Raw genomic sequence first — 25,382 nt, forward strand, 5'->3', positions numbered from 1 at the left:
TCTTCCTGGTGCGAAACTAACATCCTTTTGGTTTCCGCTTGGTGCAAGCAGGTGGTGGGTCCTGTTTCTTGCAGCCCACTCTTGGATTATCTGCCTTCATCCAGGATGACAGCGGCCTCTAGTGCCACCAAAAACTCCTTTGCAAAGTTCATCTGCGACCTTGTCCGTGGAGTTTCAGTGCAGGGCTCTGTGGTTGTATCTTCTCCTAGGAATCCTGTGCTGCAGCCCCTCTCCAGAGGGTTCCAGGTGTTGCCGGAGGCTGCTTGGAGCTGCATCCCCTGTGCATGGAGAGGGGTCTGCAGGAGATCTTGCCAAGCTGGAACGCGACTTGTGCCATGAGACATCTGGTGCTGAAAGAAAGGTTGGGGGGGGCCTCTGGATCTCACTGAAGCCTTTCATGTTTTATGAAAGCTTTAGTTCCCAGAAGAGATTGAAAGGCTACCGTGCAGCCCACAGCTCGTGGTTAGCTGTCACGTGGGCTAAGACGAGCTTTGCCTGAGAACTTCTGAAAGGCAAGTCTGTGTTCTCAGTTGTGTGGCCAGCTTAAAAGGACACTCTTGAATTTGAAGTCGGGCCTGTTTTTGTAAGAATTGGGATTTTAATTTGACCTTCCTCTTCCCCCCACTCCCCCCAGCCACTTTGTTTATACAACTGCGTTCTGCAATTGTGTTTGTTCTTCCTGTTCCTCGGGAAGGTTCCAGCAAGGTGGTAGCACTTGCCATCAGGCAAGCTGTTAGAGACAGGAAACATGTTTATCTTTTCCTTATTTTTTTTAATGTATTCTGACCGATTTCTCAGATAAATCAAGACTAAGAGTGAGGTGGGCTTGTTTTCTTAACAGCTTTGGGGCTGACAGCTGAACTTAGCTTCTTGCCCTCTAAAGTTTCCCCTAGAAATTTTTTTTTTAGATGAAGAAAGTTCACTGACGTGCAAGGTAATTTGTCTAGCAAACATTTCTCTTTTCTGTTTCATTCCCAAGAGGAATTTATTTTTCATTCTTCGTTCCTTCATGCTAAGGATCCAGCTGCTAATTATAGTAGCATATATTAATAATATATTAATAACTGAATCCTCCTCCACCAGTACTGTTAGATGAACAATTTTTGGCAAGTCCGTCCTTCTCGTGATTTTTGTCCCGTCCAAATTCAGAGCATGACTCCTCTAGGGTGAGCGCGGGTGCCCGATGAGTCTGTTAACCCTTATTATCTGACAAAAAAAAAAAAAACCTGGATCTCTGTAAAAGTTAAAACTACGAGATTTGCATTCAAGGGGTTTTTAAATGTCACTTGAGAGGAACTGGTAGAAAAAGCTGTGAGCATTGTCGCTACCACCTTGGGGTTTTTTCAGTAGTATTTGACTATAATCCTGATCACTGACTGACATAAAGCTGAGTGGTCTTAATTCTCCTGGGAAAGGTCCCTGGGGAAGCAGAATGGTGGGGATAGTCGTGCAAGGCACTGCTGCATGGCGAGGGACAGATTCCCATCCACGCTACACAGCAGACAACAAAAAGTTAAGAGGCCTCTCTCTTGTGAAGAACTGAACAATCATCTGGCACCTGCTGTTGAAAGCATTTATCTACCACGCTTCTGCAGTTAATCTCTTTCAGATAAAGTTGTCCTTTTTTTAAAAGGCTGCTGGTGCAGATGACGTGGGAGGACAGGAATTCTGCTGGCCATCGGATTGTCCATGTTGGGAAGAGGCGAGGTTGCTCCTGCTGTATCAGAAATCAGACTGCATTTTTTTATTTGGAAAAAGGTCGAGGTGTGGGCTGGGGGTCACTGCTGCTGAGCCTTCTTTCCTGTAAAGAAGACGAGCAGGTCTGGTGCTGCGTGCTCAGCTGCCGGCTGACTGTATCCAGTGCTCAGGGGAAGGGGTGTGGGGGGGGATATTTTGGCATTTGCTTTGGGCGGAGGAGCCTAGGCTGTAGGTTGGCCTGCTAACTCAAAGCAGGAATATATGTGGGATCCTCCAGGAATGGTCAAGGAAATGAAGCAGGGACCACTTGAGCTAACCAATGTAAAGGAACTGCAGCTTGACAGCATGGAGCAAGCAGAAGGTAAAACTGCCTTTCCCCATCCCTGTCTACATGCAAAATTTGTGTGCAGTTCCTCTTTACTTACTAATCGTAACCACTGACATGTTTCCCGGGTTTAATCCTTGTGTCTAACAGCACATTTGTCTAATGGCAAGTTCTGCAGCCAGGGCTCCAGTTCCATCTGGGTTACCTGGATGTTCAGGGTATGGCTATTTACTAACTTTGACATGTTCAAATACTTCTCTGTGTCCAAAAATGGCCATTAAACTAAAGAATGTACCCAAAATAATTGTGGGGATGCTGTGTGACGGTACAGCTGAGAGCTAATTTAGCACCACAGCAGCTATTCTGTTAAATTCTTTGCTCCACAGCACCGACCCGTGGATGTTACAGCTGGAGAAGCCAAGGAAGCCAGGTAGCCACCCTGGGACTTCTATAGGAAAAGTTTTTGAGCAAACTTAATTAATCTTCTGTCCCTGAGAATAGTGGACACTTGAAATTAAACCAAAGCCACTGCCACAAGCTAAGAAATTGCAATCTTAGCTCAGTGGGAAATGGAAATCCTTTATCCGTTATTAAGATTCAGTGATGTTTTCGGTAATTCAGCTGGGGCTGATGGGTGATGGCCTGCCTGGGAGCGCTCGGGCCGCCCTTCGGTGGCTGCTCCCGCGAGGTGGCGGTCGAAGGCTGCTTGCGTGCACTTGCCAAGTGAGCGTTCTCCTAAGGTTCATCTCGTTCAATAGCTGAACCTTCTTTATCACCATCGAGTTGGGAATTTTTTTTTAGTTGCAAAAGGCGATTTCCTAAATAATTCAGATTTTTGCCAAGTGATTTTTTTTTTTTTTCTTTTCCCCCTGGGGATTTCCTCTCTGGTTTCAGCCTGTGTAAACTAGCTTTTGGGAAAGCTGTAGTAGGACTGCTGGAGGTTGTTTAAAATGTCAGATTGTGTTGGCTGCCTTGAAAATGAGAAAGGGAAATACTGATAGAGGCTGGACACTCACATCTTCCCTTTCATTTCGTTCATCGGCTGGCAGGAGGTGGAGTTTCATCCTGTTCCGTTTCATGCAGCAATTTTTTTCTTTAAAGCAAAGATTCAGCCTCTGAGGACTGCAGACAGTAGTGCACGTTGTTCCGTGACACAGTGACAAACTGCTCAGTGTTGTATATTGACACCTAATGTCCTATGCTGAACACAAACCAATTTCAAAATACTCCAGCCCGGAAAGCTTTGCACTTGTGATGGTCACAGCTAATGCATTCAATAACTAAGGGGAAATTCAGTAGGGAAAAGGTTCTGCTGGCTTGCTTTCTTTTGTGTTTGCAGCACTCTGCATTTTCTCTTGCAGGAAAATTTCCTGGATTGTTTTTTTTTTTTGTTTTTAAACAAGTACATTTTCCCTTTTTCTGGAAGAACTTTAAAGGTCTAGGTTCACAGCACCAGCAAGATTTCTCCAGATGAGGTAGTCAGTTTAAGGAGTGTGATCGCTGTGATGTTTGTTGCCTTTTCACTTTTTACCATGATGCTGTGTGACATTAATGCAAAGGGATAACATCGATCCTTTAAAAGCTTCCAATCTATGGGCTCCCCCAGCTCCAAACTTCACGAGCTCTCAGTAGGTACCAATGCTGTATTTTATTCTCCTGGTAGAGGAAATACAGAGCATCTGGGGCTGAGAGTGAGCAGGGCTGCGTTCCCACGTAGGTCTGCAATTAGAGCACTACTCACTTTGTATTGCAGTAGTCCAGCCTGCAGAGGAGGTGCATTGAGCTAGCTGCCGTAGGAATACAGCACAAAAGGAGCAGCTCTGCTTTCTGAAGGGCGTACAAAGAGACGGACGTGGGCAGATGGGGAAAACACACGCAAAATCAGCAAGAACTGTATGATAGAAAGTATTCTTAAAGCATCAGCTGCCATACGTGTAACCTCAACCCATTGTAAACATCACATCAAAGTGTGAGTTTTGAGGAGGGGTAAAGGGTACTTGTTTTGGTTAACAAGTGACAAAGATCACAAGTCTCTTAATCTCTCAGATCAGCACCTGAACATGTTGAGTAAAGCAAAGCTGTCGCAAATAACGAATTTCATCTTCCACTTGTTAACCTGCTAATCATACTGTAAATAGATGCTTGAAATTCAGACATTTAAACTTTCACGAGTTGAGAATTCACAGTCCAGATTGAAACACAATGACAGCTCACAACAGCCAGGACTAACTTGAGAGAGAAGAGCAAAGGCCTGAAAATGGTGAATACTCAGCTGAGCATTTTCGAGCCAGCTGTGAAATGCGTCAAGAGCACGATCCTGTTATCCCTCTGTCCTCAGCTTATTAAATAACTCAGCATTGTCTGGCTCGCTCTCCCCTCGTTCCCAGCTCCAACACCTGCGGAATCTGACATGTTATCCTTCTCTCCTGCCTGTTGAACGGTCTTCTCAAATTCTAGTCAGCCACCTTTTCATGGCAATTTCTCTAATGAGTATTTTCAGTTGCTGCTGCGCAGAACAGGTTAGCACAGGGATAAATACAATGAAGAACTGAAACCTGTTGCTTGCTTGGATGAAAGAGCAGGGAAGTTTCATTTTCTGACTGTTTCCATGTAACTGTCAATGATTGACTTGCTGCTGAGTACATACTTTATTATCTAACTTAAGGAATTGTATTTTGGGAACTGCTGTCAGCATCATTGCCTGCAAAACTTGTGCTTGCTTCTCTTCCCTCCCCCAGCTTATAGATAGTTTCTTTGCTAATGGCAAATTTCCAGTTTGTAGGAATGCATTGCTGGGATGCTGTACTTTTCCAGTTGTTTCCAGGGGAACAGTATCAGTACTTGAGGCTTTTGCTGGGCTTTTTTTTTTTTATATCTTCCTATTTTCAGAGTGTGTGTGTGTATATTTATACATAAAAACCACACAAATATATGTATGTATGTATAAGAGAGAGATAGATACATATAGGTATGATAAAGATTTTTTTTAAATACTGCAGTGTTTGGAATAGTGATATTGTACTCTTAAGAACAGCTATTTCAAACATTTTTAGAATCTGAATATCAGTATAGCCTTCCATATGCTGAACATGTCTTCTTGCATGTGGGAAGCCAAACCTGTGCCTGGCTCCCCTTACCTGTGTTATCCAGATCTGGAAGAACCAAAAGTCTATCCTGGCTTCCAAGAAAACTGTCCCTATAGTTTCTAATCTAGTTCAGAGTCACTCCTAAACTAGAAAGAGAATTTGGGCTGAGATGAGAGGAGTCAGAGAGGGCCAGCGCAGCGGCTCCGGCCCACGGCAAGCTTCCCTCTAGACGAGCCGCATCCAGCACAGCCCCAGTTCAGCACCAACAGTGCTGCGTTCGCAGAGACCAGACACACTGTAGTTCCTCTCTGCCAACTCGTATTCGTACTGCGCTTGCTACAGGAACGTGGGTTTGTTGGAGAAGGACCTGATGGGGATGGAGGGAGCCCATTGTGACCCATTGTGGGGGTGTGTATCTCAGTTTTTGGTGTGCTGACAGCGAGATGAAATGCCTTGAATCCACTTGGACAAGAGGGCAACTGTAGCATTTAACGGGCGCTTTGGCTTACAAATTTGTTGCCACGTTTTGGCGTGTGTCAGTGAGTGTCTTTTAGGTGAGTGCTTTTCCAGTTGTGGGCCACTGAAGTGTGAAAATGTAAAACCTCAGGTTTTACGCAATCTTGGTGTTCCCTCTGGGGCTGGGTGATGTAGTTCTGCCAAAGGATTCGGTGTGGTGGTAGATGGTCTTTGCCACAAACGCTTCAAACTCTTAAGTGCTTGAAGGAGTTCAAGAAGGCAAGAAAGGAGATTAGTGTTGTCAAAAGATTATCAGAAGCTTCTGTGTTTCTTGGAGAAATTCATCTTCTGTTCTTGTTACCTGTGCACCAACTAACAGGGGATTGTAATTTCTTTTTCTGCATCATTCACCCTTTACTTGGGAGGGGTTTCTCCCAAGTGTTTGTTTTTTTTTTCCTCTGGCAAAGGGTCTCTAACATACAGATTTGTTCTTGCATTCTTGGTTTACCAACTTGTATATCCAGGCTTACTCTTGCCCTGTTTTGAATCTCACCTTCTATTAGTGTTTTATTGCATCTCCTTTTGCCTTGAGATGATGATGAGTAGTTGGGATCCATCTTTGTGTTGCATTGTCCTGATTAAAAGAGTTAACAGAGAAAATAGGTGTTTTCTTGAAAACAGGAAGAATTAAAGTGGGAGCCAGATTCATCATTCAGTTCCCAGCCTTTTTCTAGCTAATGCATGAATCGAAAGCTTGTGGCAGCAGGACGCACTTGTCTCTGTCTCTGGGAACTATAAACTTCTGCAGTGTTTTTGCTGACTCTCACATATGCATCTCTAACAATTTATATTCTGCTACTTGTCCTTGCAACCAAAACTCTGGGAAAAATCTGGTCTGCTTTATGCGTACCTTGAACTTGGTGTGATGGCTGCTCTTATTTCATGTGTTTCTCGGAGAAAGCTCATTGCAAGAAAATACAATGCGTAGATCCGTTTCTTTGAAGATCTGCTTGGATCATGTGATACTTGCTTGAATTAATAGGATGACATAGATACTGCACTTTAGCAAGCAATGTGTTTCTTGAAAACGTAATTAAAACTCTGTGGATTGTTTACGGACTGCCTCATACCCCATTTGCTGTCTGTTCCCTGCAGCTTGCTGTGATCTGCAATTTTTCTGCTTTGGAGAGCAGTGTATTGCTCTCCCTCTGTCATCCAGCCCAGCCTTGCTTTGTGGCTGCATCAACTTCCCCATCTCCTTTCAGTGAATTTGTTCTCTCTTTCTTTCTTCCATCCCATTTAGCACACTCAGGTCTCTTAAAATTCAGCTTGTAAGCAAAGCATCACCTAAAATTGTAAAATCTATCTTAACCCTCCCTTCTCCCGCAAAGAAAATGCAAAACACACACCAAAAAAAAAAAAAACAGTAGAGCAAAAATGTGATTGAATTGCAGCAGGTATGGTGTCTGCTGTTTGCATTTGAAATATTTACAGCACAGCCGCCTTCTTTCATCACCAGGAAAAGGCTGTAGCTGCTTACTCGGAGAAACCAGCTCTGTCACTGTGCAGTGGCTCTGCCGACTCGTTTCAGAAAATTCCGTTATCTCATGCTTGTAAAATGGCTTTGGGTGAGCTCCAAGAAGTGGGGAATTGTGTAAGTGGAAAGAACCCAAAAGTTAGCAATCGATAAAGGCTGCAGCCCAAACTGAGCCACTTTGGCTTGCAAAATGTGCTCATCTGAAGATTAAGTCACTGTTACAGGTTGGACACCCAAAATTGTTAATGATGTGTTAACATACTCATATTTTTATACAAATTCTGGGAGAACAGAGGAAAAAAGTCTGAGAGGATGAACGGGTAAGAGACACAAAATGGTTTTTCTCTTGCGGTATCCGTCCACTCCTGTACGCAAAGCAGTAGCTAAACACTGCTCCGAGGGAAATCCTCCAGCCTTGCCGTGCTCCTGCAAACCTGCCTCTTCCGACCCTACCGCAAAGCCCTCCTCGTGGCTCATCGGCAGCGTGCCCAACCTCCTCTTTAGTCGCTGATGTTGACCTCTTCTCCACGGATTTGCCTAAAAAAGTAGTTTTTTGAAACTACTTTAAAAATCTGGGGTTTTTTTGTCCTCTCTTGCATCCAGCAGCAGGGAGTTCAGTATTATTTTCTTTCGTGTGCAAAAGTACTTCAGCCGCTGTAAGCGTGACCTCGAGTTACTCGCACGTACCAGGAGTGTTCCTGAACAAGCACGATGTGACCCACGGCATACGTGCTGTTGTATGAGCTGAATTCCTCCTCAGGCAAAGGCAGGTCTCATCTTTTCTCCTCTTATTCCTGTCATATGTATGTAGTTCCTACACGCCTGTGTCCTCGTTGCAGAGTACCAGACGTAAATTCCACTGATTCAAAGCTATTGCAGTAAACTACCCACCTTACTTAGCTACAAATTTACTTGGTTTATGTGTTTCAGGAACTTTTTTTTTTTACTACTGCTCTGAACTTAATTTGCAGTATATTTTGCAAATGCGTTCTTCCTGCAGGTGGCTTATTACTTCTGGATGCTGTGCAAATAGCAGCTATTCTACTTGTGTCAAAAGCTGCAGAAAATGCTTATTGTTTCCTTAATGTGCCATTACCTGGGTAGCACATATGCACTGCATAAAGGAGAGCAGAAGAGAACTACTTGTCTGCAAAATTAGGAGTTGCACAGCTTTCACTCATCAAACAGCAGCTTTTTTTGTTCATGAAACAGCGAATTCTTGGGAGGCAATCATCCCTCTGAATTTTAGGCACTTCCCGTGTTGCCATATCCATCATAGCTGGTGTGTCTGTCTGGATAATCAATGGGAAGAAATGAGCTCCTCTGCAGTGCACTCGCATGATCTGTGCTGGAGGCTCTTTCTGAAGGTGATAAATTGCACCCTGGAAGTGCAGCTCAGAGAGCCCAGCCAGCTTGGATGTAGACATCTCCATCGTAGCCAACTCCCACAGTGTGATTCATCTCCTCCAGAAGCCTGCAGTGCAGGCATCTCCAGCACGGACGATCGATCCTTTGCACTCTTCTTGTAGTCTTTGGAGATCAGGGGAGTTCGAGGCGTGATTTACCGGGTCACATACTTACACCGAATAGTTGGAGGAATCCCCCATTAAGTGATGTGTCTCTGCTGAGCGCTGCAGGTCGGGCTGCGTTTGGCTGCACAGCTAACTCAGCGCTGAACGCGAGATTGTGAAGGTGGATAAAAGCCATCGTGGTAGCTGATTTTTAGAACGATCCAGATTTCCTGCTTCTTTGAAGTTTTGTCATAGTGCAGCAAAGTTTGTAATCTTTCTAATAAATGTCTTAACTTACTGGATCAGATGCAAAATCTGTTCAGCCCATTACCTTTTCTGTGGAAGTGGTCGGTAGTGGAGAACCAGGAAAAGAGTCCAAAGGCAAAGTAAGCGTATTGATAGATCTTCATCCCTCACTTGGCTAATTATTCTTTGGACACGTCTAGATCTTTGATGCTCTGTTAACCTGTGGCAGTGATAGACCTACAAAAGAACATTTCAAGCACCCTCATCCTTATATGGTGAGACAGTGTTAATAATCGTTCCCTATTAACCAGGCTGAAGAGTCCAATCTAATTAATCTTTCCAAAGATGGAAGCCACTCCACCGATATGGAAATCAGACTTACTGCTGTGCAGTCCCTGACTCGGCGGGAGCACTGCTGAATTCCTCTCCAGTTCCTCCACAGTGAATGCCAGGGCAGAGGGTTCACTTTGCATGTTTTCATGTCAATAAGTCTTTTCAAATCTCCCAGGTTTAATGAAATCTAATGGTGACCAGCTCTGTGTTTTAACTGTGTGGTTTTCAGTATTAAGGAACTGGGTTTACTCTGATGTGTGAAGGTTGTTTCTTTAATTTCATAGCTTTTTTTTTTCAAGGTGTTTTGTCTTTGAGATGCCTGCAGTTCAGCCGATTTCTAGCATGACGGGTTTCATATTGATGAAGACAGCAGATTGCAGGAGTATGATCATGAATATAATGACAGGAAGGAGGGTCTGAGGAATGTGCCAGTGCAAGATTTCTGTTCCTGAGATCTTTATCTGAATGAGAGGTGGTTTGTGTTTGGTTGGGTTTGGTGTTTGGTTTTTTTTCTAACAATGCAATGACATTGAATGGAGTGAGTAAAATAGTAAATAATGGCACCTTTTTTAACAGAACATGTCCAACACTAAAGAGTTTATTTAGAGACTCGAGGGAGACCATAATGCAGGCATTTGTGTATCATATGCTCATAGGAAAGTTCTACCAAAGCAGAAGGCAATAGTCTTAGTAGATGGAGGTAAAATTATTTTTGTCCATATGAAAGAGAATATTATCTCAGCTCAGGACCTTGCAGAAACAGAAAGGCAGAGCATCTGTTTTTATTTTAACCTCTTCTGCCCTTTTTTGGTTTTGTTTTTTTTTTTCAGGTCATATCTGACTCCTGTGCGGGATGAGGAAGCAGAATCACTAAGGAAGGCACGATCCAGGCAGGCCAGGCAGACTCGCAGGTCCACACAGGTAAAGAATGGAAATACTCATGTTCATGTGTAGCATGAAGAGAACTGATGAATAGAGAGGCAAGATTTTCTTTTTCTCTTACGTTATTACTTAGGACAAGGGGCTTGTCTACCCTCACACTGTGTTGGGGAGGTTCTGGCAAAAGTTCCTATGAGCAATTATTACAAAATACTTCTGCAGGCTTACATGAGTTAGATTTCAAAGTTCTCATTTCTGCAGTGTACCTGCCTTTTAGTTTGTAGTTTGATCACGTATATTTGGGTTGCTTTGAGTCAGTGATTATGTCAGTACACTGAGAAATGTGTTAAAGGCAACAGAATTCTTTTCTTTCTGTTAGCATAGAGATGAAACATTAGCCTGGCTAGCTGTAAGCCTGCTGGGCATTTTAACCTGACCTGGAAGACTTGAAATCTAGTTGCATAAATTTAAAAATTCTCTCTTTTACTTTCTCTCCAGGGTGTGACACTGACAGACCTTCAGGAGGCAGAGCGAACCTTCAGCCGGTCTCGGGCAGAGCGGCAAGCTCAGGAACAGCAAAGCGAGAAAGCTGAGAGCACTGAGCCTGCTGAGGACAGCAGTGAGAGGCAGGAGACCCGGTCACGGTGGAGCAGAAATACCGATGAGGAGGTGATCCTCCTGGCCTCAAGCCTCTTTGTTTCAGAGTTAATGAAACCATTTAGGATAGCTGAGATCAGGAGAAATTCTTTTGGGGATGTCTGTTTATTTTAAGGGGGGGAAAACTTGCTGGAAAGAAGTAACACTGAGCAGTAGTACCTCACCTTGACAATCAGCACGAGGGCCGTGGATATGTAGGTGTTAGAGGTTAGCTGTTCCTTTGCTCTCCGCTGAGAATTTCATTTTCTGTCTCTTGCCAGAAAATAAAACTGTAAATCACAGAAAGTGGAATGAGAAGGCTAATGATAGAAATGTGGCCTGGATCCATCCAGACTGGACTGAGACTTTGTGTTCACATTTTTCCACAGATGTTCTGTGTGTAATGGAAAGCTAGAGAGACCAGTTTTCTCCCCCTGCCATCACTTCTGGTTTTTTACTCTAAATCATTCGTTTCTATTAGATAACTTGTTTGTCCTGCCGTTGCCTGTAGGGACAAAGAGAGAGATCCCAGACTTCCCAGCCGTGGGAGGGTGCTCTCACATTGTAGCTGTACAATGCTTTTAACATTCATCCCTGAATGATGGAATGAACCTGATCTGGTGGATGGAGGTGATCACTTCCAGAAGCAGTGGATAAAACAATACACTCTAAAAGATTACCAAGTTCCCTGAAATCCCAAATCTGCTAGTTCCTCTTCATTCTACTGACTTCTTGTCATGGTTCTTTGTTTATAGACTGTCTATCGGCGATTAAGGTGCCCGGTACAACCAGACAAACCTACGACACCTGTATCTCCTTCAACGTCAGCACCTCTCCTTTATACAAGTTCATACCTGACTCGAACAAATAAGTATCTAGGTCTTGAGTCTGTGAATCCAGCAGACTTCGGAGGTGCAGCCACAGAGATGGAGAAAAATGGTACGTACCCAGGGGAATGAAGAGCAGTCAAAGCTCAGGGATTTTCATGAGTTTTAAAACTTTCAATGTGTACAGACAGAGAGTAAGTTCACTTGTTATTCTGAGGGGAGCGGTATGGGGAGTTGCCACCTCACAAAACAAAAGTTATTTGTTTAAATAGAAATCCTAATGTAGGACACAGCCTGTAGCTTGTAACAGGGAGGGATAAAAGGATGTTTTCCATTTTGGATAAGTAAAGGAGAGAGTAATCCGTGGAGCGTTTAGATCTTAGAGCTGGGGGGAGCGATACCCCTAGTACAGTTTGTCCTCAGAATAGGAGTAAGTTGGGCTGATTCAGGGAGGGCTGGCAGCTAGAGTACCTCTCTGGGCTCTGATAAAGGAAGGAGTATGAGTAATCAGATGTAGTAGGACACTGAGATTCCATTTCATTTAATTTAATAACTCCTTTGTAATATAACACAAGCCAAGATGACCTTGATCAGCTTGAAAAGAACCCCAGTACCTTAGCAAAAGCACAGATGTAAATCGCTGAAACCAAAGCAGTCTTTCTTTGCTTGGCCAGAGTGTGAAGATCAGGATTTAGACGACAGATCTCTGAACAAACAGTCAATCCGAGAGAGGCGGCGGCCAAAGGAGAGGCGAAGAGGCACTGGCATAATTTTCTCGACAAAAGATGTAAGTTTGAGTTCCTTAGAGAAGAGAAACTGATTCTATAATATTTGGGGTGAATTTCCTTCCAATTCCAAGCTTCAGATCTTTTCCCCAATTCAGTTTATTTCCTATTAGTCCTTCCTTCTCCAACTCTATTTCAGACTGGCACTTCCAAAGGAATCGCATCCCTGTGTGACCCCTGTAAAACCCAAGCAGCGGGCTCTGGGAAGCCTGTTCTTGAGCCATAAATCAGTGCGATCCTTGCAGAATTGTGAAAGAGCCCACATGGGAGAAGAGAGGTTAGAAGTCTAGTTTCTTTGGAAGAAGGAGGTCACGAGCCACTGGAAGTATTTTCAAATTCCTCTGAGCCCAAATTTGGCTACGCTTTAGGCCCCCTAAAAGGAAGACAATGAGGAATAAAACCTGTGTCTGGATCCCCTGCTCAGCACCAGAGAACACATGCAGCATAAATGCGGAAGAGCTGTCTGCGTCATGATCATTTCTCTTAGTCCTGGTTTCAAAAGGATTTATTCAGTCGTGAGGGAAGAAATCTAGCCCTCCAAACCTTAGTTAAAGGCTCGGGTAGGAAAATAGTTCACCTTTTTCAGGACAGACTAAGTATTATGAAATCATGGTTAAGAAGTCTGCAACAGTTCTAGTCCAGCTGTTGACACAGAGACTTCTTTGTACACCTCAGGGCTAGAGGGTTTCTGCACAATACAATGGAAAAAACCCCATGGATCTTCCCTGTGGCAACAGTAGATACGTTGAATATTTAGAGTTACAGACAAGTTGAATGGCCCTGCTGGAAACCTCAGAATTTCTATGGAAAGACTTGCTGCAAACACCCCCTTTTTATTATTTTCAAATGATTCTTACATTTTTTTCACTTGCATGCCAAATATGATATTTTTTTTTTGGTATTGTTGGTTTTAGTTACATGCTTTACAGCTTGCCCAGTTGTCTACTGGATCATTGTAGCCGTATTACTAGCTTCAGAGCAGAAGGCAAATCACTTTTCAGAGTTTTAGTTCATTTCTCTGTTGTCTCTACGAAGCTGCAGCTACAATTTCTGAAGTACCTTGAGTTCAATATGGAGTCAGATGTGATGCCATGGTAGTTTACCATTGCTCCATGAAATCCTGGAGCTCTCACAGAGAGGTTGTGGGTTACAGAGCGGCTGCATATGTGCAAGCTATCTGGGATGACTAGTCTTTCCTCCTGGAGTCTAACTGAAGTGGAGGATATTTGAAGATCGATATTATGTCAACATTTCAGATATGCGGTCTTCCCAGGTGCCACGTTTGTTCCTTAAGTATATTCAGGAGTGTTACTCCTCCTACTGACTCTTCAGGAGCTTTCAAATTGCAGTAGCCATCTCAAGAGAGTAATTCTGTCCCCAGTACCGAGATCTTCTAGGCCATTAGGTTACCAAACTAGATCTGATAATCAGCCAAAAGCATCTAGACAGGCATTTCTTTTGACAGAGGTGTTCTTAGCTTTAACATCAAATCATAAACAATACGTTATCTTCCTGTGATAAAATTTTGTTGTCTCCAAGGCTGCCTAATTATATTGTTTGCTTTTCATGCTAGGATGATGATGAAGTTGATGGAAATGAGGAAGTGAAGGAAACTCGGGTAAGTGAAACCATATGTCTAAATAGTTGGTGTTTCACTCTTGAGCGTTGGCGGCAAGAAGTCTTCTATGGCTTTACTCTTGTTTATATGAGAGGCTCAGGCTCTGTTCAGGAGCTGAGTACAAACTGGGAGGTAGTTCTGAGTAGCAAATTGCTTACTGATTTCTCGTCTGAAGGATAAAGAATATCTACAGGCTGGCCTAAGTTCAAAAGTTGGCTTTTCGAGAGCTGCGTAGGCAGTTCTCAAACCTGGAGGGACTGCAGCAGAAGCAGGGGTGAGTGCCTTACCAAGTGCGCTGTCAGAAGCTGCCATGGCTGGGGAGCACGGCTGTCAGGTGTCCAGAGGAAGGTGCGTGACCTTGTATCTCAGATTCACCCTGACGCTGTTATTTTGGACAGTATGTTTTGTATTTCTAAAATCTGCACTCTTGTCTCCTCATGGATTTGTTTTCTTGCGGGAGATTGTCTTGGCAAGCAACGCATCAGAGATTGTTCATTGTTCCCCTGTTCTTGCAATAGTCTCATTATCCTTTGAGGCCCTTTCTTTCCTTTTATAATAATTATTGAGTCCTTCCAAATTGCCTTGGTTTCATTTGGTTTTGTCTGTCTTTCTCTAAAACACATTTCAGCCTGACAATGTGACTTACTCTGACAATGTTAAAACTAAATACATTTCCAAACTATTAAAGCATGATGTGCAAGACCTGGGAAAAATAGCAAATTTAAGGTTGCATAGGGGTCAACCTGCTTGTGTGACATTTAATCTTTGCCAGAAAATGTTGAACTTGCAGTAGCCTTTCCAGATACTTTGCAATTCAGTAGAGTGATTGAAGCATTGTTTTGTTGAAATTAACTGGTTCTTTGCTGAAAATTTAGAGTAATGCTCTTCAGAGTATATTTGTGTTTTTGTTTTTGCAATACTCAGTCAAAATGGGGCAAAGTCACGGTGAGCCTTGTGGGGACCAGAGACTCACGCAGTGCTGGGATGACTCTTAGCATGTGCTTATCTTTCAGTGCCAGCCTTTGCTTTCCCAGTACTTACTTTGCAATTCGAAATGCGGGATATTCCTTCCCATGGAAGCACCACCTGCTTCAAGTAGCCCAGCTCTTCCCACAGGAGTTTCTGTTCATAGCGGTACACAGCTTCGTTAAATCTTCCACTTAACCCTGCATGAAAGATTCAGCCATTTATCATCCTTAAAATTGTTTTGACATTTCTGCTGTCTCGCAGTAAGACTGAAGGAGGGGTATTTTGTAATGTGTTTTTTTTAAAAAAAAAAAAAAAAAGGTAATAATAATAGGGACACCTTGTTTTCAGCGGTCATGTTTTGGACTTGCTGGAAATATCTTGTTCTTCTGGGAAGTTGTCCCAGGTCAGCTAAATTAAGACAAACGAGTATCTGAGGCTGCAGGTTTGGAGGCTTCCTAGAGTCTAGTCCTATAATTGCTGAAAACTATTGAGCACAGTCCTCGCCACTCTCGTAAATGGGTAAACTGCACTTTGTAAGAACCCACCATGTATTCTTGCCCGAAAATTCAGGGTCACCCAGGCTCTTAGAATTGATTTTGCTACCTTTCCCCAAATTAATAACAAGGAATCCTTTTCTCTTGTACTTCTCACGATTTTCTTGTGGGTTCTCATCTAATAGCAGAGCAACTTCCCTTCAGTTCCCTTGGCCCCTTTGAGCACGTGCTTTGTGGCAACAGTCCCCTGTTTTCTTATGCACCTCATGTACCTTAGACCCAGGTTTAGACTCTCCTTCCACACTGCTGCTGCTGTTTTTCCCATTCTCCCGGTCCTCTTGTTTTTATCCAGTTTCCATTTCATTTTCTTTACTGCATGCCTCCAGCATCATGTCACTTGGTCAGTCTTCTCTGGCTTATTTTACATCCAAATCAGAGATTTCTGTCCTGCTAACTAGCCATCACTTTGGCAAGAATCACAGAGCAGCTCCTTGCTTTCAGTTCTAGGATCAAGCAGAAAGTACAATTAATATAATTATTAATATAGTTAATAATCATTACTTCATCAATAATAATAATAATTCTAGAACAACAGGTGCCACTGTCAGAGTTGTGAACTTTGAACACACTAATGTCCCATTTTCATTGCAGACCCCCAAAACTCTCCTGGTTTTATGGGAGCAGTTATTTTTTTCCTCCACTGTTTGTATCTTGACTGATATTAGAAAGATTTTCATGGGAGCCAAAAAAGACCCGACTTGAATTCCCTCCTCCAAACTATTCAGTTTTTGAAAAAAAGAAGCAAATACGTGTTGTTCGAATTCTCAGAAGGGGATGAATTATTTTGGCTGAAACTTAGGAGCACCAGCGTGGGAAACCAGCCCAGACGCTTTGGCTGAGTTTAGGCAAGTGCGAGCAGTCTCGTAATAGGATGTGTCAGGCAACCTTCGTGTGTTTTGCTACCAACCCCGCCTTTCTCCTTGTGATGTGTTGTGGAAAGTTGGAAGAGCAAAGTTTTATTGTGGAATAAATGTTCAAGGGCACAAGGACTTCAACTGGAAAAAACCTCTGGAGAAGCAGCTTTAGGAAAGTTGTTTTGGTTGTGGGGTTTTTTTGCGTTGTTCCAGTGGGAAGGATACGTAAAGGAAAGAGCCTTTATTTCGGTCTGGGGGGACCTGAGCTTAGACCAGAGGTGGGGAAAAAAGTTTGGCCACAGTCTAGTCTACGTTTCTCAGAAAGTAAAAATTGTGAGAGTCCAAAATAACACATTAGTACTGGAGTGAGCAGTGTGGGCAGGCTGGCATTAGGAAACCTTTCCTGCTCCCTGCAAGCCAGTGACTGTGAAATGGCAAGAATTCAGTCGTGGTGGGGCCAGTGAGTACAAATACAGTACAGTCAGCGCAGGTATAATTCAGTGGCTCTAGTTTGGGCTGCAGCATTTGAAGGATAATGATGAAGACTAAAGAGAATGGTCCGATATTATGTTTTGGAGGGGGTTTTCCTGATCCCCAGCTCTTCTGGCTTTGACTTGTACCTAACTTCTGCCATTGCTATTACACAGCAGGAGAAACTGGGAACAAATTTGGAAGAAAAGTGTATTAAGTGACATACCATAGATAACAGAAATAGAAAAATGTTTGTAATCATTTAAAGAATTTTATCTCCTTGCATTTCTCTTTAGTGGCATTACAAATGTGCCTCACCCATGTGTTAGTTTGTCATAGGAAAACTTTAAATACAGGGGAATGCCCTGAGTGTCATGTTGGTAAAGTAACAATTTCTGGGCAGTAAAAGTGTCGAAGAAAACATCTGTTCTCCTGAACTTCCTCTAGGACAGGCTATATAGCACGGTATAAAACCCAGATACATTAGTGGAATTAACTTCTATGCAGGAATAACTCTGAAATGTATGATTATGAATTACGATCACCGTAAGTGTATTAAATAGGCTCCATTCCTGTCTCCCTGTACTTTGATTTATGAAACATGAGTATTTTGCATTCTGCAAGACACCATTCAAGCCTGCTGTGTTTTGTAAGTATTGCATGTTCTGCCTAATTGTACTGTTAACGTGAAATCACCAGATGCAACTGGATACTAATAAAAACTGAATCTGTATCTTAGAAGCACTGAATTTCTAAGCTTGATTACACAAATTCGTAGGGAAGACCAATGAACTGGAAAATTCCTTACACAAACTAAATGTCTTAATGTTATAGGTGTTTCAGAGTTATGAGTTGGGAGTCCTGATTGTGGTATGTTCTATTCCTCACCTATATTTTTCCTTTTAGTGGCATTTTATCTTCCACAGAGGCTTCCAATTCAGCTTTTGTAATTGTGCTTTTTACCTTTTTTAAAAGATGGATTTGATAAACAACTAAAAGATCAGAAATAGAATCACAGAATCATAGAACGGTTTGGTTGGAAGGGACCTTAAAGCCCATCTGGTTCCAACCCCCTGCCATGGACAGGGACACCTTCCACCAGACCAGGTTGCTCACAGCCCCATCCAACCTGGCCTTGAACACTTCCAGGGATGGGGCAGCCACAGCTGCTCTGGGCAACCTCTGCCACTGCCTCACCACCCTCACCGGGAAGAATTTCTTCCTGATATCTCATCTCAATCTTCCCTCTTCCAGTTCAAAGCCATTGCCCCTTGTCCTATCCTCCCTGCCCTTGTAGAAAGGCTTTCTTGTCGGCCCCTTTAGGTACTGGCAGGCTGCTCTAAGGTCTGCCCGGAGCCTTCTCTTCTCCAGGCTGAACAACCCCAACTCTCTCAGCCTGTCCTCACAGCAGAGGTGCTCCAGCCCTCGGGTCATCTCCGTGGCCTCCTCTGGACTCGCTCCAACAGGTCCATGTCCTTGTGCTGAGGACCCCAGAGCTGAATGCAGTACTGTAGGGGGTCCTCACCAGAGCAGAGGGGCAGAATCCCCTCCCTGGCCCTGCTGGCCACGCTGCTTGGGATGCAGCCCAGGACACGGCTGGCTTTCTGGGCTGCTGGTGCACACGGCCGGGTCATGGTGAGCTTCTCGTCAACCAACACCCCCAAGTCCTTCTCCTCAGGGCTGCTCTCGATCCATTCTCCGCCCAGCCTTTATTTGTGCTGGGCATTGCCCCAACTCATGAGCAGGACCTTGCACTTGGCCTTGTTGAACTTCATGAGCTTTGCATGGGCCCACTCCCCCAGCCTGTCCAGGTCCCTCTGGGTGACATCCCTTCCCTCCAATATGTCAACCACAGCACCCAGCTCCGTGTCATCCACAAACTTGCTGAGGGTGCACTCCATCCCACTGCCCCTGTCGCTGACAAAGATAGCTTTAGTTAGTGTTTTACGACTTGCCTGTCGTTGCCAGACTGCCTGTATCGGGAGCCCTAGCAATCCTAGTCGCTCCCCCAGATCCCACTCTTTTATTGCCCTCTTTGCTCGATGCAATGCAGGGAAGCGTGGTGCTGTACAGGCTGTAGACATGCCTGCAGACTGGCTTTTTAAGCTAAGGAAGGCTCCGAGTCCTCCACTTTCTGGACTTAACATTGCCTAATATGGTAAAGTATGTCTTCATGGGCTGCGCTCTTTTACTGAGATACAAGGGAAAGTTGACTAGTAAAAGGAAACAAAATAGGTGAACTTCTTGCTAGCTGATAAGAAAGTAAAATCTTTTAATCTATATGATGCTGTTCATCCTATGCCTCTTTACTGCTAGGCCAGGGTCCCTTTTGGGGACTAAGGGTGCAAGTATTTTTCCCTGGTTTTTCCCTTGACTATTTACTTCTAGCATAGATGCAGTGTGACGTGGGAGGGAAACCATCTGGCCCATGTCCAAGGTAACGTAGATGGTACTGTGCGTCACTTGCGTGACTGTAGTTAAATTGTAGAGCATTTAATTATGTGTAAAGTAAGGCTGTGAGAGATTGGCTCTGTTTAGTCCTGTTGATAAACAAAATGCTATAATGGGTTGTGTATGCTGCGAGGAGAGATCTTTAATACGTGTACAACTAGCACTACGAAGTTGAGTCTAAAATAACAGAAAATTACTGCAAGAGCATGTGCTAGCATTTTGCCACAGAGCTTTAAATATGGTGAAGAACAGTTTTATTGTGTTTGAAGTGTCCTGGGTTCTTTGGGAGGTGGCGGGGAAGACTTTATAGAAATTTAAATTCATTCTGCACGTATTTCTACAAAAAGTTTTCACATCTGCACAGATGAGTTGCCTCATGAGTTCTCCAGCCTAATATTCTTGTGTTGATTTTTCTTAACCTTAGTGTTTTGAGAAGGGCGTCAGACTTGCTGTCTACTATTCCTGTTGATACAGCATTTAAATCATCAGCGTGGCTGCTCAGTTCCTATTTATGGCTCTGGGAAAACATATTGTTTGCGCTTAAAGCCAAGCGATCCAAGTCGGCTATGTAGACTACAGGGTTACAGCTAAATGTGTTCAGGTTAATTCCTCTAATTCACTGAGTCGCTGAATTAGGAAGGTGTAATGTGAAGCAGTGTGCATGATGGAGAAGGAGATGAGTAACACAAAACCAGCTAAAATCCGATCTGCGGGTCCCAGGAAGATGAAGCAAAATAGCGAGTCCTCCAGGAATGATTTACAAGGTCATAGACTCGTAACTGTTTAAGGTAACTTCATGCTTTAACTTCTTGTTTAGTAAATTACTCTCGGAATTTTGGATTAGTCCGAGGCGACTAATCTTTCTCAGTTGTCAGCAAGTAATTTCTCCTGAAGCAATGGCGCTGAGGTTAGCAATGCATCAGACACCCACCAGATACCTTGGCTTTTGCTGGCATTGCTGGGAGGCCTGTGCAGTCAGTTCAAATTATCCCATTTCACCCCAGGGGTCCTGCCCCTTTGCCTACATGGCAGCTATCTCGCAGGTGTCCCCAGGATCCTTTTGCTTTCTTCCCAGAAGGATGTGGGAGCAGTGTGATGGATGGGGTGGCAGCAGGATCAGTGCCATGCGTGTGCATCTCTCCATCTCCAGTGCAGCGTGGATGCAGCACAGCCACTCCAGGACACAGGACCGGGCAAGTTCAGTGTGGGTGCTGGCCTAGACCCGTTGGCCTGAGGAACAGCATTACTCCCTGGAACATATCTCAAAGACAGGATAAATCTAACTGTTGTTTTGTGTCTAATTATGTTTGTAATTTTTGATGTTTTAAAGGTTAACAGCGTATGTTTGTGCTTATATATGTAACAGAGCATCATGTTAATTTTTGTTTGACGCTGTCAAACTCTATCTCATCAGGACATGCTCAAAATTTTGGAAAGGAAAAATATCTCTAACTGCTTAACTACTTACAGCAGATTCTCTGCCCCTCTGGGAGCTGATGATCGTACTTCGTTGTCAGTCATTCAGCAGGCCGCAGGGAGAATGTCTCTCCTGATGTAGCTGAAGACATCCTCTAAAGAAGTGCGATCTGCTGAATTAAAATTCCTGCATACAGCAGTAGATGTCTGGATAGCCCTTAATGGCTGTGTCATGTTGACTCGGCTGTCAACCTTCTTAGAGAATAGGTGAATTGTGTGTGGGCAATAGGAGATGCAACTCGAGTGTATCGTACTCGATGCTTGCTTTATGGCCCTTCTCACCCGTCTGCTGGTGACTGCTGCTTTGTGACACCGTGGCAAAGCCCCAGTGAAGGCAATCGTCCTTGGTGCCTGGCCGTACCGTGCAGAATGGTGCAGCCCCATGTTTAGGTAGTAAATTATTTATCTCCCAGATACGTCTAGAAGGAGTGAAAAGCAGAAGCTCGTTTTGCCAGATGGCTAACAAGGAATCGAAGAGTAATCTAAATGTGTTTGGAAAACTGAAGTCAAATTCCCTGGCAATAAAATATCCTTTGGAAACTACTACTGTAGGAAAAATTGTGTGTTCAAGTGATGCAAGTGGTGATGCTGTTTGTCCCTCTTGTCTTTAAAAGGTCACTTTTGCTCTGAGTTTGTCTTCCCACATGCTTCTCTTCAGAAAAAGCCTCATATTTGGAAAGCCATTGTTAATTTTTTTTACTCTTGGACATGGAATTTCCCTATGAGAAGTAACGTTGTTTGGCAGAGGCTACTTCGTTATTTGGTATGTCAAAATGCAGAATCCTTAAGCTGCAAAACTCCTTCCTGGCAGGAATTTCCCACCAGCTTTGGTTTAATTCACGCCTCAACATGTTTTTATTGCTCATTATAGTAGGTACCTAACATGTAGCTAATGCTGGGCACTGTTCTGTGTGGTTTGGGGTTGGTTTGTTTGTTTTTCTTATGTGTAGGGGTGAGGTTTTTTCATTGCTCCTAGATTTCGTCCTTGGGAGTGAACATAACCTCCTGCATCACAATTTGCTGCTGTTGAAGGAAGGCCAGAAATAGGATTGAAACGTAGTTAGATAGCAATGTGTTGAAGTTATACATTAGTTTGGCCAGTGGCACTAGAATATTGCTTTGTGTCAGCCGGTTGCTTCCACAGCCGAGCGAAGAGAAAGGTTTTACGGCTGTGGAGTGGCTGGGGCGGGCGGGAGGCATGCAGAATCTGATAAATTTAGCTAAAGAGCAAAATGGATCATGACTCTGTTGTGAGTGCCCCAAGATTTCTATTTCTCTATGTCATATTTTGGAAAGTCCCTTAGCTTGAAATAGCTATGTTTACATCTGGTTCTTATATGAGTGTTTGCTTTCTCAGTTTCCCTGACATGGCCTGTTAATATCTTTGCAAATCTCTGCTACATTCCTCCTTTGTAACTCGGCATGTTTGTGCTTCTTCATCCTTTGTAAGAAAGCTGGATTGGAGAAGAGGGAACCTGTCAGTAAACACTTGCGGAGTGCAACTGCTGAACAACTTCGACCGGAAAATATTATGTTCTAACACTACTTTATCCTTAATAGTAGTAACTGGATGAAATCACTTGATTTTTGGCGTGAGCAATGCTCTAAACTGGATTTCTGAGTGGACAGTGGAAAGCATCTCTCCGGGTTTTATCATTCTGCTTTTTTTTTTTTTTTTTTTTTGACTGAAACATGGTATTGACTTCAGGAAAGAAGCCTGACCGTGAAAAGACAGAGCCAGGTTTTAGGTGGACATGAAGCAAGTTATCTGTGAACATCAGTCTGCCTGCTGGTGTGGAGACATCGTGAGGATTACGGCATGAAAATACGCAGTGCTGGGGTCACCCCGGGCCTATGGGTTTGTAACCATGGTTGAATTTACAGCCTTGAATGGAATAAAATCTGTGGTTTCAGAGACATTTATTTTTGGCGAAGCTGTCGCTGCCACATCTGTGTCCTTCTAACAGGGCTCTGTTGCTGCAGCGTTGTTTTGTTGTTACTGATTATTGCCACCATTGCCATCCATTTCTGTAACCTCTCCCCATCAACTCTTCTGGAGATGAGGAACTCAAGATAATGAAATCCTTCTCCCTCTTGTGCAATCTTCTCTTTAAATTCAGTTCTCAACTCCTGAAGTTAGAGAGGTCCCAGGGTGTCAGTGAACACCCCTGCTTCTTGTCCTGTTACAAATGCTGAATTTGAGTGTTCAAGGCACCTTATCTCTTCTTCCAGAAACTCAGTTCTGCTCCGCAGAACTGCTGGAAGACTTTTCTCCTGTGTGCATAATTTGACACAGGTGCTTAAAATGAGGCTTCTGTGCTGAGAATGGTGCTTTTTAAACTGTCTTCATTACTGCTTTTTATTTTCTATATTTGTAAGAAAGCAAAAAGAAGAGAATTCTGAAGTGTTGTGTTTAAAATGTGCTATTCTCAGCCCACACTAAAATTATCTGCTTCTACTGCTTAATACTAATCCAGGTATGCCTAATGGCTGTAGCTTCAAGCCTTTTTATGATAAATTTAGTGATAGGAATAAAAAGTGGGGGAAGTATGATGCTATGCGTGCAACTAGAGACTGTCGGCTGCCGTGTGTGTGTTTGGGAGGAGAGGAAGATCCTTTCTTTCTGCTTCCTATCTGCGAGACGTACTGCCAGATCTGCTCCTGGGAATCCTAGTCAGTACACTGCAGATGAAAGCCTCTTCACTTCTACGGTTTGTATTCCATTTATGGCAAACTGCTGCAGTGCCTTCACATCGCGTTTACAGCACAGCTTATTGCCTGACCAATAATTTCTCTGCTACAGCCCTTCAGCCTTCTGTTGCTGAACATAACCATTACTGCCTTTTGCAGTTCTAAATAAACCCTGCGACGCTATAATTGAACCTGTTAAAGCTTGCATATAATTTTAAAGTAATTTATTTACAGGGTTTTAAAGTGCTTTTTATGTAGCATGTATTTTCAATCAACTTTTCATTATGCAAAATAATAGTGGGTTGGGTATTACGGTGAATACAGCTGCGACAGCTTTGACCCTGAGTTGTCCCACTTAACGGCAGCCCTCTGGATTCTTACAGTGTATCTGCAAACCAGATTGCAGTTCACAGAGAGTTGGCTGTATAAAAAAGAAGGTTTATTATTACAACTTTTAAAGACTGGCTTTTCGTCACATCTCCTGGGTTAAGTAACAGTGCTGCTAATTCTAAATCAACTCTTTATGCACTGAAATGAATAGTTTCTCTACAGAACCAGCAGAATTTCCTTGCACAGAAAGCGATGAGTACAGTGAATAAAGATGTGAAAGCTGGAAGATCAACAAGACTCAGCCTTTTCTTTGCAGGTGAATTCCTTTCTGAATGTTTTTGGTAATACTCTAGAGACTTTTTACTGCAAGATCTCCTGTAGAGGAAGAAATGACTGGTACTCAAGGTGTAGTAATCGCCGGTCCTGTAACCTTTCATCTGACTCTGCAGCCTGCGTGTTAAACCAAAAGAGTGTTCCTGACTTGTCAGACCCAATCTCAGATTGATCATGGGCTTTTCCTTTGCAAATAACAACGCTCTTGTCTGATTTGGGTGTAGTTGAAGACAAGGACAAGGCAAGTAAGATACTCTTCCAGGGACAAAGCAGTGGTACCATGTAGTATGCGCAAAGACTGCACATTATTTTGGGCTTAAATAATCACAAATATAGGACATGCTGAGGTGAAAGGAATCATAGGATTTATTAAACTTTGCCTATAGTATAAATGTTATTACAATTGGCAGGTACAGTACTCTTACACTATGGATTTCAGCTTTGTATGCCAATCCAGTAACGTAAAAGCAATAGGAAATCTAATCTTGGCTCTGTTCTCTGTAGCCTGCGTCAATAGTTCAATAGTGAATGGATTTTTCATGTTTAAACAGAGTTTCTCTGGATTTTTCTACAGAACTACCTTAAACCCAGAACAATTATTTTATGGGTATAGAGTGGCTTTGTAGCCTGGCTCTTAGAAACAACTGCCAGGATAATTTATTTTGCTCTGTTTCTCTGGAGAAGTGTCACGAGAATAAATGTGGCTTTAGAATTGATTTAAGCATTGCACAAAATTACAGATTTCAGTGTTTCCCTGGACTGGAACATGACTCAACACACAAACAGCGCACTTTCCTCCTGCAGGTGGGAAGTCCAGAAGTGAGGGTTGTGAAGACTTTTTTTAATTGAATAGCAAATGGCTAAACTCTGTAGAAGGCGGTACCAGTGGTGGCTGGGATTGCGTTAAGGAATTACGGGGGTTTCTATGTTTCTCGGAAAAAAGTGAGCAAAATGGTCTCAGCAACAGATTCAAAAGAAAACATGAAGCATGTTGCCTGCCTCTGCCTCTTGCTGCTCGTCTAATTGGGTTATAATTCCCATCTTGTGTCCCTGCAGCACAGCCCTGTTGTTCTTGCATTGCTTGGCCCAGTGTAGGAGAGGGTCACAGTAAGGGCTATGCCACTGGTGAGACGCCCCTCAAAGGCTGAGTGTGTTGGTCCCAGCCTACCTAACTTAAACTGTTCTCTAACACTGAGGCCGGCTGGCCAGGAAGGCTCATCCATGTTACCGAAGCCTCTTACCCTCCAAATCGGTGTGACTATGTCCAAGGCGCCTGTTGGGAATGGTCCCCATGAGTGCCCAGGTTGTACATGGAA

At 43.4% G+C, this 25,382-nt stretch overlaps 1 protein-coding gene across 1 annotated transcript in view; it reads left to right on the forward strand.

The window, feature by feature from the left end:
• LOC104168769 (protein phosphatase 1 regulatory subunit 12B-like) overlaps positions 1-17,781 on the forward strand; it is a gene marked incomplete at its 5' end in the record, with an annotated part of 51,001 nt that extends 33,220 nt beyond the window's left edge. The window contains 6 exons of the mRNA XM_009709477.1: positions 10,023-10,113; positions 10,570-10,740; positions 11,463-11,646; positions 12,209-12,321; positions 13,893-13,937; positions 17,761-17,781. Coding sequence (XP_009707779.1) covers positions 10,023-10,113; positions 10,570-10,740; positions 11,463-11,646; positions 12,209-12,321; positions 13,893-13,937; positions 17,761-17,781 — 625 coding nt within the window. The remainder of the gene's footprint in view (positions 1-10,022; positions 10,114-10,569; positions 10,741-11,462; positions 11,647-12,208; positions 12,322-13,892; positions 13,938-17,760) is intronic.
• Between the last annotated feature and the right edge of the window lie 7,601 nt (positions 17,782-25,382).

This window comes from Cariama cristata, unplaced genomic scaffold (genome assembly GCF_000690535.1).
Source record: "Cariama cristata isolate BGI_N322 unplaced genomic scaffold, ASM69053v1 scaffold17620, whole genome shotgun sequence".
Classification (NCBI taxonomy): Eukaryota; Metazoa; Chordata; class Aves; order Cariamiformes; family Cariamidae; genus Cariama; species Cariama cristata.